This window comes from Ornithorhynchus anatinus, chromosome 17, assembly GCF_004115215.2.
Source record: "Ornithorhynchus anatinus isolate Pmale09 chromosome 17, mOrnAna1.pri.v4, whole genome shotgun sequence".
Classification (NCBI taxonomy): Eukaryota; Metazoa; Chordata; class Mammalia; order Monotremata; family Ornithorhynchidae; genus Ornithorhynchus; species Ornithorhynchus anatinus.
The window spans coordinates 10,390,308-10,407,891 of record NC_041744.1 but is presented as its reverse complement, the minus strand read 5'-3'; the positions used below and the strand labels follow the sequence as shown (position 1 = coordinate 10,407,891).

Genomic DNA, 17,584 nt, shown 5'->3' with positions numbered 1-17,584 from the left:
CAAGCACTGGGGGTTGGGGGGGGAGCCGCTCTTCACTCAGGGAGGGGAGGCAGCCCACTGAGGAACCCAAGAACATTAATTTTCCCCAGCAAGTAAGCTTTGCCCAACCCCAAACCCACTCCTTCCCCAGAAAATGGCCAGGGAGCCCTCTTGGGGCAGGACCCAACCTTCCAGCCTGGGGCAGTTCAGCAGAGCCGGCGAATCCCACCATGCCCGGAACTTGCAGGCCAAGGTGGCATCACCCTCCCACAGGTTGGCCCTGGTCCGGGGGTGGCGCACCGCTCCCTGCGTGTGGGGCCATCAGCCCCCACCTCATTCTTGGAGGGAGTCCCTACTCAGTCAACCGCATGTATTGAGTGCCCACTATGTGACGAGCTCTGTACTGAGCACAGTAGTGAGCAGACATGATCGCTGCCCTAAGGGAGCGTACAGTCTAGTAGGTGAGACAGATGCACCATCACCACTTTCTCCAAAAAGTTTGGACAAAGGACCCGTTGAGACCTGCTGCATCAGGAACCACTTAAGGCAACTTCAGTAGCCACTGACTCTGGCAACCGTCCAGCCGACAAGCAAAGATATTACACTATTAGAGGGCCCCAGATGCTAACACACTTTCTTCCCCCATCAGCACGGGAAATTCTCGAACCTGGCCCCAGTGGCCTTTCAGGGTTAACCCAGTGTCCCTTCAGCTTGGCTTTCAGGTTGGTGCTGTCATAGAGATCCCCACATTTCTGGTGAGACTGGGACAGAAGGACACCATTGTGTGTCAAGTGACTCCAAGTAGGTGGGGAAGAGACCAGCCCACCTTTGAGTCTTTGCCTAAGGAGATGATGGATATTTACCCGGCCTGGTTCCTATGATTCACTCTTCCTCACCCTCACTCCCGCTGCAGGCCTCGAGACCCCTATAAGCCCCAGAGGACAGCCAGATGTTTAAATCCACTTTCCTTCACCTTTTGCCCACACAAGGCTTCTCCAGGCTTCACAGCCTCTTCCCCTCTAAGTGGCAGTCACTACAGGTGGTGCCAGGGTCAAGGAGCGCTAAACAAGGTTTCGAGAGGAGGGGGCTCAGAATGTGGTCCTCTTTACCGCAGAAGTGATGCTCCATTTTTGGGACCCTCACATCCCACTTCGTCCGGTGTCGTTACAGGAGCTCAAAGTCGACCGTCCATCCGCGTCCTCTCCTCATGGGGGTTTGCGGGATGCGTGATACCTGCAGGGCTTCTGTCCTATCTGAAGACACACAAACCCCCCCAGCACCAGCCACCACACAAGCAGAATGGTTTTTACAAGGGCCCAGAACCTGGGTCAGTTTTGCACGCCACTTTTCCCAACCGCCCCTGCTCCTCAGAGCTAATTTTTGCCAAGCGTCCAGGGGACCCAGGAGGTTCTTGTTCATTACAGGATTGCTGCTGGGGCTTAAGAGAAGCCTGCCTCCCCTGGAATGGAGGAAGGGGGGTGGTGCCCAGAGAAACTAGCTGGCCCTGGAGGGTGAGTAGGTCCAGCAGGGAGTGGGAAAGAAAAGCCCAGGCTGCACAGTCGAGATCCTGGCTTCCTCATCCCCGCTTCTTCCCCTTTAGGTGGGATGCGGTGCCAGGGATCCAGCTGTCCAGCCTATGCCCACATTGCCCACGGGATGGAGATTGGTGCCCCAGCTAAGCTGGGAGGCCATGCTGGTCATTACTGGGGCAGTGGCGCCATCTTCTGTTCGATGGAGGCACCACGAGGATCGTCGCTTCCAATAAATCAGCATTTTCAAGAGGGCCAACGAACCGATAGTTGATCCGAGGCACTAAATAGTAACGGTGTTAAGTGCCTACTCTGTGCACGAGCACTGTACGAAGCACCGGAAAAGTAGCCAGGTGAGTCACAGATGACTCCAGACTCAAGAGATTCACAATCTAAGACTAAGGGAGCGGAGAATAAACACAGTAAATACAGACGATTGGGAGTTCACTGATCAATCCCCGCTCCGGGGAGGGAGCTTCTCCCTTTAAGATTTTTGGAAACCCAGTTTACTTTTAGGTATAAAGCAAAAATCATCTAACAAGCCCTGCTCCAATGAGGGAGCTTCTCCCTTTAAGATTTCTGGAAACCCAGTTTATTTTTTAGGTATAAAGCAAAAATCATTTAACTTTCCACAATAACCACCACACTCAGAGAACGTGCCCTCCAGGAGGGCTGAGTTCGAGGTTTCCTTCACCCCTGACCCATTGAGCCGGTTAAACCAGCTGCTAGTCATTGAGGGCAGACTGTTTGGCAGGAGGGGAAGGAACTGTCTCACCTGTGCCCGGCCTGTCAGAAAAGCAGTCTGATCTCGCTTTTGTGAGATGGGGGCAGTGCGAAGAGGAAGTAGCTTGGCCTAGTGGAAAGAGCACAGACCTGGGATTCAGAAGACCTGAGATCTAATCCCAGCTCTGCTCCTTGTCTGCTGTGCAAGCATAAGCAAGTCACAACCTTCTCTGGGGCTCAGTTACCTCATCCATAAAATAGGGATAGGGACTGTGTCCAGTCATTAGTTTGGATCTACTCCAGTCTTTAGTACAGTGCCTAGCGCAGAGTAAACAATACCATTAAAAAGAAACCTAAAACCAAACAGAAATCCACATCCCCTGGCCGTGTCTTGTTTCTGACACCAGTGGCTCTTGCCCGTCATTACGCACAGTTGGGTGTGGGTAGGCTCCACCCCATTCAATACACAGGTTCACGTGCACAGCTGTTACAAGTCAGTTTTTTTTTTTTTTATAGAACTTTAAGTTAAGCTTAAATTACTTTTAACAATTTTAAATTGCACATCTGATATCGATCTAAAAAGAGCAAGATTAATTTAATCAAAAAAAACCACACCACTGCAATATTAATGCCTTGTGTTACTTTTTACAGATCTGTACAGCCAAGTAGCAAAGAATGCCTTGATCCCCGGTCATACCTACCATAGAGCCAGGCCGGCCCCTGTTCCGTATCCAGGAGCGACCTCTAGACCACAGGCTCAGAGAGGGTCAGTTCCCCCGCCGCACAAACCGTTTCTACTGCCCCGATGACATTTGGTGTGAAAAAGACTTGAGTTCCCTTTGTTTCCAGTGTTTCTCTTGTACAAAATATTACAATGATTTTTTTTTATATATATTTACAGACTTTGCACAGATAGAAAATGGTTACAGGTTACAATTGGGCTTGGCAGTGTTTGGGGTGGGGACAATGCCTGCTCTCCCCAGGCAGGCCTGTGTGGAAGCACATGCTTTTCTGTGGGCTGAGTGGTTTAGGTCCTGGTTGAGGTGCCTTACAGTGGTTCAGTGCCATGGGTGGAACTTGCCTGTGTTGACTGGTGTTGGGAGATCAACACCTTCACAAAAAAAAAAAAAATCCCACAGGCTGTGGCAAGTTAATGACACTAGTGAGGTTTGATCTTGAGGCAGCAAGTTTAGAAGAAAAAAAAAAAAATCAATCCTCATCTGCACCTGTGTCAACCAGATCTACTAGACCTTTAAGAAGAAGCCAGCCACATTTCCTTTTGGGATAACTGGATTAAATAACCTATTTGAAGTTTAACTTTGTGTGTGGGATTCTTTTTTTTTGCTTTTTTTTTTTTTTTTAGGATTGGAACTCCAGTAGGGAGAGGAGGCTGTAAAGCTACCATTTTATGGCTTTTTTAAAAAAGAGAATTCCCTGCCTTATGTAGATGAGGTATGTCTTCTTAAAGTGAACACAGTATGGCATAAAGGATGCGACTCCTGGGGGGAGGCCAGTGTTCGGTAATGCGATGTGACCGTGAGCTCTCCGACTGCCAAGCCCAATTCTAAGACAGTGCAAGAAGGGGGTTTAGGGGGGGTGCAGAGGCTTGGCTAGTAGCTGTCTACCCACTGAGCAAATCCTCTTTCCACCAGAGTCCGGTTTATAGACAGCACCTAGAGCACGAGAGAGAGGTGGGGGTAAGTCAAGTATCAGGAAACAGGTCACTTCTCAGATCATCAAGGAGGGTGGGGCCCAGACCTGACAACCCACGTTCATTTTCTGAAATCCCTGAACTGTTTCCCCACTGAGAGTGCCAAAGCTGGTCAGAAAGCCAAGTTGAAGCTTTGGTTTTAAAGTGGTAAAAACCAATTCGGGGAAGGAAAAGGAGTTGAGGTAGAGTGAGGGTCAGACGGACAGAGTGATCCATACCTCCTCTCCAATCATGCTCCACAGCTGTATGAAAGGCAGGCCCGTGGCACTGTCATAGTTTGTAACCTGGAAGACCAAAAACATGCCTTAGGAGACCAGAGAAGTACTTGGTACCAGAAGCTCAGAGATGGCTCCCATAGATTCTGAAGCCCAAGCTGAGCTGTGTGTGTGTGGCGGGATGGGGGTGGGGGGCTCCCCAGATCCAGGATCTTCCCTCACCCCATCATACCTGGGCAAGGAGAGCTGTGCCTCGGGTCATTTCGATCACAGCCGCATCAGCTTCTGATGAGAAGTGATCTTCATCTTGGGGAGAAGAGCCAGAACAGAACAGGTCAGGCTGAAGGTGGGGCTGAGTCAGGAAACTTTCAGGAAAGGGACAAGGATCCCCACACACTGGGTTTGGGGGAGGGCGTGTTCAGTGAACGGCACTGCTTATCAAGAGGTTCACCTATGGTTGGGAGTGTGGCAGAAGACAGGTAGGGAAGAAGTGCTCCTCGGGAAGGCAGGATGAGCTCTATCAACCAGGGTAAATGTAGCAGAAAGACAAGGCAGTCTATCAAACCCCGACCCCAGGCCAGAGCCCACCCCTTCCCCGCCACACCCCAGGCAGCTCCCCTTGCCCTGCGGCAGTGGAAGGGGGAATGGAGGGAGGCTGCCCCCAGAATAGTGGACCCGGGCGGCTCCCGCTTTGTCCAGTGACACCCCAACCTGCATGTTGGCAGTGTGCCCGAGGGGGAAGCACCCCCCAAGCACACAACAGGTGAAGGGATATTTCCTCTCTTCTAGGGGTCTGACCCAGAGCCCCGGACAGAGCAGCAGTGAGGAGGATGGGGGGCGGCGGGGAAGGCGCTCCGGCCTCCCAGGGGCTCACAGCCCAACGGGTCCAAACAGTTCAAAAGGAAAGCCAAGAGCAGACAGACAACTCCATTACCTTGAAGAGGCACCACGCTGTCCAATAAGACTTCTGCTCCTTGAAATGGTAGTGTGACAAAGTCAGACCTGCCAAGTGCGAAAGCCAGAGTTGAAGGGTGTTTGTCTCAATTCTCACCCTGATGCTCGCCACTGGGGGATGGAAGGGCAGACCCGGAATGGGTACGACAGAGCCGTCTGTACACCTGCTCCCTGGATTCCCAGCCTTCCTTCCCTGACCGGCTATGGCTCGCGCCTGTCAGTCACGGGGGTCAGGGCCACCAAGATATGGGCACTAGCTTCCAGGCCAAGCTCCGGTTCCTTCGTGTCAGCATCTTTGGTTCTTCCAGTGGCTGGCTACCTCTGTGGCTGGAAAACAGGCCCCGGCGGGGGTGGGGGGAGAAGAGGCAAGGGGCTGACCTGATCTGTCGAAGAATTTCAATTTTCACTCTTTCGTATCCTCCATAGTCCACGTAGCGGATCTCAACTTCGCCGCTCTCTTTGTAGTATGCCACAATCTGGGCTCGCCACCAGGCCCCATCCACGCCAGGGGCTGCACAGATCACACCCACTGCCAAGCATGGTGGGGGAGGGGGGTGGTGGGGGGAAGAGGAGACAGAGAGAGAATGGTTACTGCCCCAGCTTCCCTCTGCAAGAGCAGCAGCATTAGAGCACCCATCTGGAAATAAAGAAGCCAGAGTGACATGTTCCCTGCCCTCCAGCAGCTTACACTTGGACAGGGCCAGGCCAAGGGACCGGCATGGCCAAGGTCAGTCCACCCTCCCTCCTGCAGTGTCCAGAACCAGTCATCCTCTTCCAGAGGTCTGGCCAGATTCCCTTCAGCTGGGTGGGGCGGGCAGGGAAGGATGGGGCCTAGAGAGCTGCTGCTGCTCACTTTCCTATCACCCACAGTTAAGGGCACTGGAACCCAATGCAGCCTTCCATTCTATTCTATTAGGGCACTGGGTGGGTCTACAGCACTTAGGTACAGATCTGTTACTTATTTACATCAATGTCTGTCACCTCCTCTAGACAGACCCAGCTCTTCTGGGTACAAAATGTAACCATTTATTGTTATACTATATTCTCCCAAGCGCTCTGCACACAGTAAGTGCTCAAGAAATACAACTGACTGACTAGTGGATGGAGGAGGAGAAAATGGGTTGGAAGGACACCAGGGTCCCAGTCTCCGTCTGCAATAAACCCGGATCGATCAGACCTCAAACCTCCCACTTGAGCACAGCCCAATAGCCACCCTCCCCAGAGCGGAAGCCAACATCGCCTAGGCTCTCTCAGCCCTCCCAGGCCAGAGTCCCCCACGGGCCAGTCTGCTGCATCTGCAGTGGGCAACCTGGCCTCTGGCAGGCCCCCAGAAACTCTTCGGTCAGGTCAGGGACCCCACGCAAACATGAAGTCTGGGGGCCCAGGGACCAGAGCCTCACTCTACCCAGCTGGTACTTGCCTTCCACGGGTGTGGGCAGGGTGGGAATGCCCGGCTGAGAGTAGCAGAGGTACATCTGCTGGTCCAGGCTGCGCAGGGCATGGAAGGTGGGGTGCGTGTGCTGCTGGACAAACATGTGGCCGGCGTTCACTTGACTGACCACAATCACCTCCACGGTGACCCCGTCCGGGAGCATTAGCTGCCAAAGGGAGGAGAGAGCCATGTCAGTTCCCTCTCATCTCGAGCTACCCTGCTAAGGCCACCCAGAAATGACCAAGATCCAGGTGATATCTGGCCCGGGGACTTCACTGCAATTCTTTCTGGAGATCCTTCTGCAGCAGCAGCGATGGAACATCTTGAGATGCAGGAAAAATAGCCTGTCTTGACTTGTGGAGTTTCCCCACGGCACTAGTAGTATTCCATGGAAGGCCCCAGCTAACCCAGGGGAGGAGCAGCTCAGATATTTAAGTCCTGGGGATGGTAGCACCAGGAGCCCACCCCACTGTCGTGCACAACAGAAGGGATGACCCCACTCAGCTGCCCAGTCATGCACAGCTCAGGGCTGCTGTGGGCTGAGGTTTTGGCTGAGGCTTGTGCCCCGACTGCCTCACGGTGGCCCCCTCTCGGGTTCTGGCCGGGGAGAGGAAAGCAAGATCCTAACTGGAAAGGAAATACTTCGGGGTGGGGGCAACGTGTAGAAAGAAGGCATAAGTGGATGGAAAGAACGCCTGGACGGGGGGAGGACAGGAGAGCAAGAGCGAGCGAGAGAGTGTGTGTGTGTTTGATGTAACATCATTGAAAAGTTTAGCCAGTAGATGGGGGTGCCCAGGAAGCAGGAGAGCTTCCCTGAGGTCTAGGGAAGCGGTGACCCCTCATATCTTGGCAGCTCTTCTGCAACTCCCAAGAGCTGGGCTTTCCAGAAACCACTCACCCACCCAGCTGGGATCCCCAAAGTGGCACTGGGGGGAAGCTGCCAAGCTTGGGGTGACCCCTCTGCTATTCTGGTCCTGTATCCTGGTCTGGGATCAGCCCAGCACGTCGAGTGGGAAGACAGCTCAGACTGGTCCTCACTCTTAGAGAATGCAACAAGTCTTGCTTCTGCCGGGGGTTCTCGGCCACGGAGATTTCTTCCCTCCCTTCCTTCATTCACTTCGCCTTCCCTCCCAGCTTGTGTGCTGGTGGGGAGTGGTCAGCTCAGCACCGGTCTTCAGCCTGCTGAGGGACAGGCTTACTGATCGGTTCTACCCAGGCGCTTAAGTAAACTAAGTGCCAATGGAAGAGAACAGCGAAAGCCATTTAATTAAAAAGTAAGAGCAGGCACAGGGCCAAGCCAAGCTTCCCTCTGAGGGAAGGACTGATGTGATTTCAAAAGAAGCCAGCCAGCCAGCAGTTCTCAGAACATCCACTGAGGGGGTAGGGGGAGAAGCCAGCTTCTCCACGCAACCGTCACTCCGTAACTGGGAGAAGGGAAATATGGAACAGCCGCAACTTTAAGTGTTTACGCCCCAGCAGAGGTCTGTGGGCCGGGGGCAGTTGGGTCCGTCACAGATGTACACTTCTCTACAGGTCCATTAATTGGGATTAGGTTTGGGATCTTCTGCCTTCGGCATATCTGGGGGTATCAAAATGCATCATCTAACCAGACATGGAGTCCCAAGAGGTGCCAACTGGGGGGGGGGGGGGGGCACCAGTGAACATCCGTCTGAAGTCTTCTGCCAGCGGTTGCCTGGGTTGGCCCGACTGGCAGAGGGCCAGCGGGACAGTGAACCCCTGCCACTCTGTGTCCGGGTGTGAAGCGGTGGGGCGAGACCGGCGAGGGCTGCTGCGGGGACCTCGAGGGAGACCGTTGCTGAGTGGGAGCAGGAGACAGAGAGAGAAAGGAGTGGCTGTAGAGATCCAACAGGGACCATGGCAGTAGAGAAAGGGAAGGGCACTAGAGAAAGGGAAGGAGGAGTCCAGGGGCTCATCATGCAGCAGCTTCACTGTGGTTCCCCCGTCCCCGCCCCTCAGAGTAACTTAAGGCCTGGGAGAACGAACAATTCACACCCCCGCTGGCTTCACGGGCGGAGCGGGCTACTCCGCCTGGACTGCTGTTTTCCCACCAGGGGGCACCAGTGCACTTTAGTCCGGGACACAAGCGTAGGATGGACGGACGGACGGACCGATGGACGGCGCAGTAGCAGAACCAGGCCTGTCCCGGCCAAGGCTTCTCTCCAGAGCAGAGACACGGGGGTGAGGAGGGTCCACCTGGGGTGGTGGGCTGCACCCGCTCCCGTGTCCAACCGGACAGCCTATGACACGCAGGTCCCCTTAGGGGGAAACCCTTCACGTTGGGAAGGAGCCCTTACCCAGGAGGTCATTGGAAGAGAAGGCAGGTTCAGAGAAGGTGGGGGCGGGGCATAGATGTTGGTGAGGTTCAGTTCCTTGAACTTCTTGCCAATCAAGTTTAGTGCTTTATCCACGTGATGCTGAGAGCCTGAAGGGAAGACAGAACACCCTGGAGTGACTTCCCACAGTAACAGGCATAGTCATCCCAGGGGAAGGAGAAAACACACAAACAAAAACCCCCACCCCGATCCTTCAGTGAATCGGGAGACCCAAGGAGTCGGGTTTCAAATGCACTGTTCCTACGGAAGCAGAGGATTAGCTTAGCCAACAGAGACCCTCCTAAACGAGACAGTTTTTCCAGTAATAGATGCCACTGCTAAGTCGGTGATGTGAACTCCTAACGAATGTGGGGACTGGGCTCCTTTGGGCCAAGGAAACCAGGGCATGAGCCCAGGACTGTACCAAGCCATTGCAGGCAAGTGGGTAGGGTAGCAGTAATAGCATTATTAAGCTTATATGCACACCACTGTACTAAGCGCTGGGAGAGAATACATAGGTGGGAATTAGAAACAGTCCCCGTCTTATTCCTGTGAGTCTTATGGGACTCACAGGAATCCAGCCTCCGGTGACCAGCAGCACTATTTTCTGTCCATACTCTGCCTCCCGGAATTCTTTTAAAGGTAAATTAGAGGTGTGGCACTCGCAATAACTGCAGTAATAATAATGTTGGTATTTGTTAAGCGCTTACTATGTGCAGAGCACTGTTCTAAGCGCTGGGGTAGGTACAGGGTAATCAGGTTGTCTCACATGAGGCTCACAGTCTTAATCCCATTTTACAGGTGAAGTAACTGAGGCACAGAGAAGTTAAGGGACTTGCCCACGGTCACACAGCTGACAAGTGGCAGAGCCGGCATTCGAACCCATGACCTCTGACTCCCAAGCTCGGGCTCTTTCTGCTGAGCCACGCTGCCACCACCTGACCACAGTATGGAAGGGCTTCAGTCCTGGAAGCCAGCTGGCCTGGCCACATCTTGGCAGTCCCAGATTCACAGAGCCAGGTGGTGGTAACCCAGAGTATGGTAAAGATATTTTCTTCTTTTAAAATAAAAATAAACAGTTTCTCAAAGAATGCCTGGGGAAGAGAGTGGTGATGTTATTTCTAGACCAGAGGAAGCAAGTCTGGAAGCCTGCGCTTTTAAGAGATGGGGCACACTGACGCTGAAGAGCAGGGAGTGACATATCAGAACAGAGACCCCACTGACCTTCTATGTGGCAGATCTGAAAGTCCTGGGTGTAGGGAAGGGTTGAGATATAAATCTTGGCACCTGAAGTTTGCTTCAGAAAGCTCACATATCTTCCTTGCTTGCCAATTAGCCGACCAACTAAATGCTTTAAAAAAAAAAAAAAGCGAGAGAGAAAGAAAAGGGGTAATAACAATAATAACAATGGTATTTGTTAAGCATTTATTATGTACCAAGCACCGTCCTGAACTCTGGGGAAGAGACGAAATAATCAGGTCAGACACAGTCCCTCTCCCACACAGTGCTCACAATCTAAGGAGAGGGGGGAAGAGGTATCGAATCCCCATTTTAGAGATGAGGGAATTGAGGCACAGAGATGTGAAATGATTTGCCCAGCAGACCAGTGGCGGAGCCAGGATCAGAACCCCTGACTCCCAGGCCTGTGCTCTCTCCACTAGGCCACACCACTTGGGCATAGAAGAGTATAATCTCCACATGAAAGGCCAGAGGTCAGGTCTTTGCCCTACTCCGCCCATGAAGCAGTCCATTCCCATTTTCTCCCCCGGGAATAGACGGCACAAAAAGCCAAGTCCAGGGCAGGTGCCTGAACCAGTCAGCCGACACAAAGACACGAGGTTCGAGGCAGACCGTGCTCCACAGAGGAGGGAGTCAACAGTAATGAGACAACCGCCTACACCCGATCTCTCCCCGCTTCTCCCTGCGCTTAGGACAGTTCTCAGCACACAATAAGTGTTTAATAAATCCTAACTCGGAAATCCTGGGAGCAGGAGGGAAAACTTCACTCGATGAAGGAGAAGCCTGGGAAACTGATTAATAGACTGAGGTTACTACCCCATCTGGAGCAGCCTGGATATACGTGTTTGCCAATCTGGGCACTCACTGCCGTCAGGCATGCTGGAATGCTCCAAAGCAAGGTCACCCACCCAGAACAAATCCAAAAGAAGTCAGGCCCGAGGGACAGGACTCTCTGCTCCGCCCTCCCCACCCTCAGGCCACTGCCCTAGACATCAGCTAGATTTAGCACCAACCCTCCATTACTGGCAGAGACGGGCACGGTTTAGCCCAAATGATGCCATAATAGCAGGGGAGGAATGACCCAGGCCGGGGATTTCCCTGGCCACAGGCATCCCTGCTCTAGCCTCGGTGTGGGGATGAAGAAAAAGAATGTGAGGAGGAGCAGGCTGGGGGCAACATTCTCAAGTATTATTTGTAAAATGCTGATGCAGGCCATTCACAGAGCAGGTAACTGATAAGTTGGTTTTGGGCAAGGGGCAGAGCTGCCTGTCAGGGTTCAAAGCATGAGCCAGGCGAAAAGGCCACTGGCTCCAGCCAGGTTTCCGCAGGTGTTGAGACACGGATGAGTCACAGATGCAGTGTCTAGTCACAGGCCGACTCACTGTTGTCCCGGCCTGCTCAGTGTCTCCAGGGTATGCCGCTGCCGTCCTCAGAGACTCTAGGACTCCCCAGAACTAGCCCCCAACAGGCACGAAAAAAGTCCCAGAAACGAAGGAGGAGAAAGGGGCAAGGAAGAGAAGGGATAATAATTTAAAATACTACTACTTGTTCATCGCTGTGGGCCAAGCACTGTTCTCGGCACTGGGGTAGATACAAGTTAATCAGGTTGGACACAGTCCCTGTCCCACACGGGGCTCCCAGTCTCAAGCTCCACTTTAAAGATGAGTAACTGAGGCAGACAGAAGTGAAGTGACTTGCCCAAGGTCACCCAGCAGACAAGTAGCAGCTGGGATTAGAACCCATGACTGACTCCTAGGCCTGTGATCTATTCACTATGCCAAGATGCTGCTGGGATTACGGTGGGTAGCTGTAAGCAGCGGCAGCAGGGTCCTTGCTGTGAGGTTTCAGGAGGCTTTCAATTCAAGCTTGCTCCTTTAAGTCCACGGGAGGTGGGGGAATGAGAGCCCACTGGATGTTCCAGGCCTCTGCTCAACAAACATCCCCTCAACAAATCCAGAGAGTTAAGGAGGCAGGGGAGCAGGACAGGGGGTAACTCACCTTTGGCACCTCAATCTCCCACACGGTGAGCTCAGCCTTGGTGGGCTCGGATCCCGCCTTGGAGCCCTGGTGACTCTCGGTCTTCCCGAGGGCGCAGCCGCTGTCCACCGAGTCCATGCTGTTCACGTCTGAACCTGCGGGAGGGAAGCGGGAGAGATACAAATGGTGCTGGGAAAGCTTCTTTTTTGCTGTGTCCCGCTCCTCCCTCGCCCCGACGCCAAAGGGAATAGCCCCGTGCCCCCCGTGTCACCACCGGGGGAGGACCCAGCTCTCAGTGGGAGGCTGCCCTTTTAAGTCCTAAGAGCTCTCTGGTAGACAAGACATAGGTCAGGCTGGGGAAGCGGTGTGCTGGACCTCAGCCATCCAGCAGCCCCTCGCCTTGGTTCTTCTTAGACACAGGCCCAGTTCTTCAGGGGACCAGGGTGGAGGGGCGGGGACCACAAAACGGGCCGTCTGCTGAACTGCTTGGGGGGAGGCGATCTGGCTTAAGAGCAGCCGTCTCAAGAGGGAGGACTGGTCTTCTTGGAGCTCCTACCAATCCTGTCACCTGGAAGCAACCTGACTGTTGGATCACAACCATCTCTCCCGAGAAGGGGCCCTCATGGTGTGCTACCCCAACAAGGCCGGCCAAGCCGCTGCTCAGTTACTCGCTTCGAGGGCCATCTATTGAGCAGGCAGAAGCAGGGATATGGGGCAGAGGGGAACTTGTGACACCCGCCCCAGAGTTGAGACGGCCCACCCCAAACCCCGGCCTCAGCTTCTGGGAATCAAGGGAGTGGGGTTTCTGCACGCCAGACTAGAGGGGCAGGTAGTGCCCATCCTATGGCTCCTTTCGGCCTCTACCATACTGGATCATATGTGATGGAATGTGTGGAGATTCCAGACAAGGCCGTTACTGGAGGACCAATGAGTCAATCGTATTTATCGACTGCTTACTGTGTGCAGAGCGCTGTACTAAGTTGAGTGCTTGGAAGAGTACAGAGTTGGCAGATGCTCCCTGCCCACAAGGAGCTTAAAGTCAAGATGGGGAAGATGAGCTGCATAGTAATGTTGGGAATCGCTGACCTCATACGTGCCATACGCTGGAGTAGATAGACGGTAATCAGGTCAGATAGAGACCCCATTTCTCATGGGGCTCACGGTCTATGAGGGAGGGAACAATAGGTACTGAATTCCCATTACAGACAAGGAAAACAAGGTCCAGAAAAATGAAGACTTGCCCGACAGGACCCAGCAGACAAGTAACCGAGCTAGGATTAAAATCCAGGTCCGGGGGTGGTTTCCATCCTCCTTCACTCTCCATCTGGCTCCTAGGCTTTGACCCTGCCTCATGACTTGGGGACCAGAGCTGCAGGTGAGAGGGTTTGACTAGGCAAAGGCAGGTCCCTATTTATACACCGCAAAATTTCTCCTCAAATCCCACCGTGTTCCACCAGAGCCTATTTGAATGAGGGCTCTGTGGATTAGTGAGCTTCCAAGTAGGTGAAACCCAAAATGAAAATCCAGTCTGCCTGAGGATGGCAGCAAGTTTCCCAGATTCCCGCTTGAGGCAGCGCAGTCTAGCACAGTGGGCGCAGGGCTGGGTACTAGTTCCATATATGTCTTATTCTTCTCCCCCCATTTTACAGATGAGGAAAGTATCAGTTTTCCTCTACTTCATGATTACTGAAAGGAGGAAAAAAAAAAAAAAGAGGCCAGAGCTGCCTATGGCCACTGGCAATGAGGCTGGTTAAGGGTCTTCCCCTTAGGGTTCCCGGAGAAGGGAAGCAGGTGATAAAAGCGGGGAGAAAGAGGTGTTGCGGGTGCCTGCTGTGGCTTAGACATTTTGGACCCACGTGGCCACCAGACGTCCTTCCTCTTCTTCCCTCCCCAAAATGAGGAGTAAGGGCGCCCTCTCCCACCCCCGAACCTCCCGGAGATGGCCTCACACCGCAGGGAGGGGTGCTGGACTTGATCGGGCAGGGTCTTGACACGGAGCCCCGGCCCGTTAGAGTCCAGGCAACCGGGAGGGACTGCGTGCAACGCACTGGGCCCAAGGAGCATGGAAGCCGGCCGGTTTGGGGGTTTAAGACACTGGGCCCGGCGAGAGCATCCCTACCTCCAGATTGATCTGCCTCCGCCTCGGTAGTCCAGCGACTCTCGGGCCCCAGGTCGGAGGGTTCGCCCTTGAGCACCCCGTTGCTGAAGGGCACGGTACTGTCCCGGAGAGGGGCCGGCGGCTTGTCGTCGGGGTCCGCGTTTGGGTCGAGAGAAGAGTCTCCGAGCCCAGGGGCGTCCACGGGGTCAGAGGACGGGGCGGCCGACGAGACGCTCGGACAGTCCTCGGACATGCAGGCGCTGCACCCGGAGTCTTCCGCCCCGATATCGGGCTCCTCAGACGACTCCCCCTGGGAGGGCGTTGGGGGCACCCGGTAGGCCGAGTTCTTTGACTTGCGGTCCTTCGGGTCCCCCGAGATGGGGCTGGATAGGCGGCCGTGCTGCAGGCAGCTGGCGTAAGTCTTGTGCTCCCGGGGGCCGGTCGGGACGAGGGGAGGGTCTTGGGCGGCGGCAGTCTCACAGCCGCCCCTCCCCTGGCCCACGGCGCTCTGCCCCAGCGCAGGTTTCTGGCTGGCTGGGGCAACGCTCTCCTCTTCGCGGCCGGCACCGTGACCGTCCGAGGCCCGACCTGGCCCGTCCGCGAGGCCGCCCACGGCTCCCGCCAGCACTTCTTCCGTCGCGGCCGAGATCACGTTGGAGATGATCTGTAAGGCCGCCTGCTCGATCTTCTCATTGCTCTCTGGGTTCTCCGCTCGGCTCGGCCCCTGGGCCGGCCCACCCTCCTCCTCCGGCCTCTCCCCAGGCCGCCTGCCTCCTCCCCTCTGGTGCGACACGCGTTCCTCTCGCCTGGGCAGCTCCGTCCCGCTTAACTCGATTAAGCTGCTCAGTAGATTCCCAGTTGGACATTCTTTGCTCGGAGCTGGTCCAGCTCTGTGCAAGGGGCTCTCCTCCACTTCCTCCTTCTCCTTCACTTCCTCTTCCTCTTCTTCCTCCTTCAGGGCAGCCTGGCCAGGCGCTTCACCGCTGCTCTCTTGCTGCATGCCGAAGGTCTGGGACGGAGCGCTCTCTCCTTCGGTAGCGGTAACTTCAGTCCCTTCCGTTTCCTTCACCTCCGCCACCTCTTCCTCGGAGCCACGTAAAACCGGAGCGGTTTCCAGATGTACGGGCCGACCTTCTCCGGGGGTTCTGCTGAAGGTGGACTCTGGACCAATCAGGTCTGCGGTCCCGGGGTGGTGCCACGCGCCCCCGAGGGGCGGGAGGACAGATTTTTGCACAGCAGCAGCGGACTTGGCTTCATCTCCAGACCCGGCCACTGCCAGCTGATGGTCGTCGTCCTCGCGTGTCCCCATCGCTCCAGGGAAGCCGGGAGAAGAATCCGGCACCTCTGGTGCCGAGTGCCATGGCCGCAGGAGAGTCAGAGGCTCCACAGACGACTTGTCCCCTGTGGGCCTTGGCTTTTCAGGCAGCACAGGCGCCGCCCTGACATAGCCGGCTTCCTCCCCCGAGAGGGATTCCTCAATGGGCATGCCCGTTCTCACGTCTTCGGGCACGACCCTCGTCGGCTGGCTGTGACTGCCGACTCGCTCCTTTTTCCGAGAGAAAAACCACCACCAGCCGATGAGTGCCAGCACTCCCGGCAAGGCGTAGGGGAGGATGGTGCGGAACCGGAAAGCCATCCTGGACCCCTCCCGCGGTTACACCTGTGGGAGATACAAAACGGGCAGCAGTCAGTGGCAGGTAAGAACCTGGGGCATGAGGCATAAGGACTTCACCCGGTGGCGGAAGCCAACATGGTCTCTTCTCTCCTCAACGCCCCCACTCCTCCACTCCAAGCCTTCATTCCCCATCTATTTACCCTCACCGCCCATCACCTTGCATAATACATTTCCCACTGCTTATCTGACTGGCTGAGAGACAACTCCAAGCAGCTAGCATTTAAGAGGTACTCAGAAGGGTGGGTGCGAGTCACTTTCTTCGAGAAGAACTGTCAGCATAAAAAGTCACCCCATACACTTCTGGAGAAGGACTCGGACTTAAAGAGAAGCAAATCAAGGAGTCGGGGAGGAGGGAAATGAGGTTTTACTTGGGGACCCAAACTAGGCAGCAGACACGAGTGTTTTCACCACCCTGGGCTGGGGCGGGGGACAGGACTGCCTGCCTTCAGTTTGGGCTCTCCGTTTTGCATGGCACAGCTTGCTCTCAGGTCTAATGCGTGAATCTGCGTACACCTTCAAAGTCGATGAGTCTTAATGCTCTCCACAGTGCTCAACTAGACTGCCAGTGAGATGCCCCCCTCGTCCCCCAGCAGCCTCCAGATCCAACCCCCTTTCAGCGCCTGCTGCTTCCTGCCAGCCCCTGTAGCCCCCATGAAATCCAGGAGCTCCCAAGTGGCCCCCACCCCACCCCCTGCCTAATTACTTGTTGGCCGCCAGGCCCCGGTGGGAACGGATAGCAAGAGTGGTGCCGCACAAGGCACCGGCATGACCGAGAGCTCGTCTGACAAGTTCTCCATCCTCAAGTCTCAGGGTGGAGGCTCATCTGGGTTCCCGATAAGGAGATACCATCACCATCCTCCTCACCTTGAGGATTGCAGAGGATACCCACCCTGGGCAAAGAGTTACAACTTGTCGGCTCTGTGACCTCGGGCAAGGTACTTCTCTTCGCCTCGGTTACCTCATCTGTAAAATGGGGATTAAGGCAGAGCCCCATGCGGGTCGTGGGCTGTGCCCAAGCTATCTTGTAGCTTCCCAAGTGCCTGCCACATAGTAAGCGCCTAAATACCATTAAACGAAACAAAAATTCTTTATAGGTTCCACCTGTTCTGCAGAGAACTCAACTGCAATGTGAAAGATAGCCCACCCTGTCAACTCCCTTCAGAATCAGTTTCTGGCTTCCAGATCCTCCAGACTCGGGCAGTAGCCAGGGTTCCTCTAACACTCCAAAAGGCTACCATGCCTCAGTACCTCGCAACCCGAAACCCTTGCTTCCCTTTGGCCCCCTCTTTATGTGCAGGTGCCCAGGGGAGTGATCCTCGTTTCCATGCGGGACTAAGGACAATTTACATATCCCTCTGAAAGTTGGGTCCGGGGACTACAGAAAGACTCACCAAAGGCCGTTGCCAACTCCAGATAGAGGGGTCGTTTCCTCCGCACAACTGCCTAAAGCTGTATCGACCGGATTTTTCTCTACAACGCCAACCCCCAACCCTAGGTGGGGTGGGGGAGGCTTAGCTGTTTCCCAATCACTGGTACTTACTGAGCACTTACTGTGCGCACAGAACTGTACTAAGGGTTTATTTGACTGTTCTGCAGTGAACTGCTTTCAATTTCAGCTCTGAAGCTTATTTTTAGAAGGGCCATTTGCCCAGTTTCCCAAATCAAGCTTTGCTGACTAGTTGCCAGACAGTTGCACGAATCTAAAGGCACTGCCTTGTG

General features: G+C 54.6%; 1 protein-coding gene across 2 annotated transcripts in view; it reads right to left on the bottom strand.

The window, feature by feature from the left end:
- Positions 1-2,718: 2,718 nt before the first annotated feature.
- Positions 2,719-17,584, bottom strand: part of AKAP1 (A-kinase anchoring protein 1) — a 29,495-nt gene continuing 14,629 nt past the window's right edge. For both annotated transcript variants that reach the window (XM_029082157.2, XM_029082158.2), the window contains exons 2-11: positions 14,212-15,850; positions 12,114-12,247; positions 10,101-10,227; positions 8,859-8,986; positions 6,532-6,709; positions 5,490-5,640; positions 5,092-5,159; positions 4,390-4,463; positions 4,161-4,226; positions 2,719-3,904 (exon numbers count right to left, since the gene is read on the bottom strand). In XM_029082157.2, coding sequence (XP_028937990.1) covers positions 3,842-3,904; positions 4,161-4,226; positions 4,390-4,463; positions 5,092-5,159; positions 5,490-5,640; positions 6,532-6,709; positions 8,859-8,986; positions 10,101-10,227; positions 12,114-12,247; positions 14,212-15,826 — 2,604 coding nt within the window. In that variant the 5' untranslated portion in view covers positions 15,827-15,850 and the 3' untranslated portion in view covers positions 2,719-3,841. The remainder of the gene's footprint in view (positions 3,905-4,160; positions 4,227-4,389; positions 4,464-5,091; positions 5,160-5,489; positions 5,641-6,531; positions 6,710-8,858; positions 8,987-10,100; positions 10,228-12,113; positions 12,248-14,211; positions 15,851-17,584) is intronic.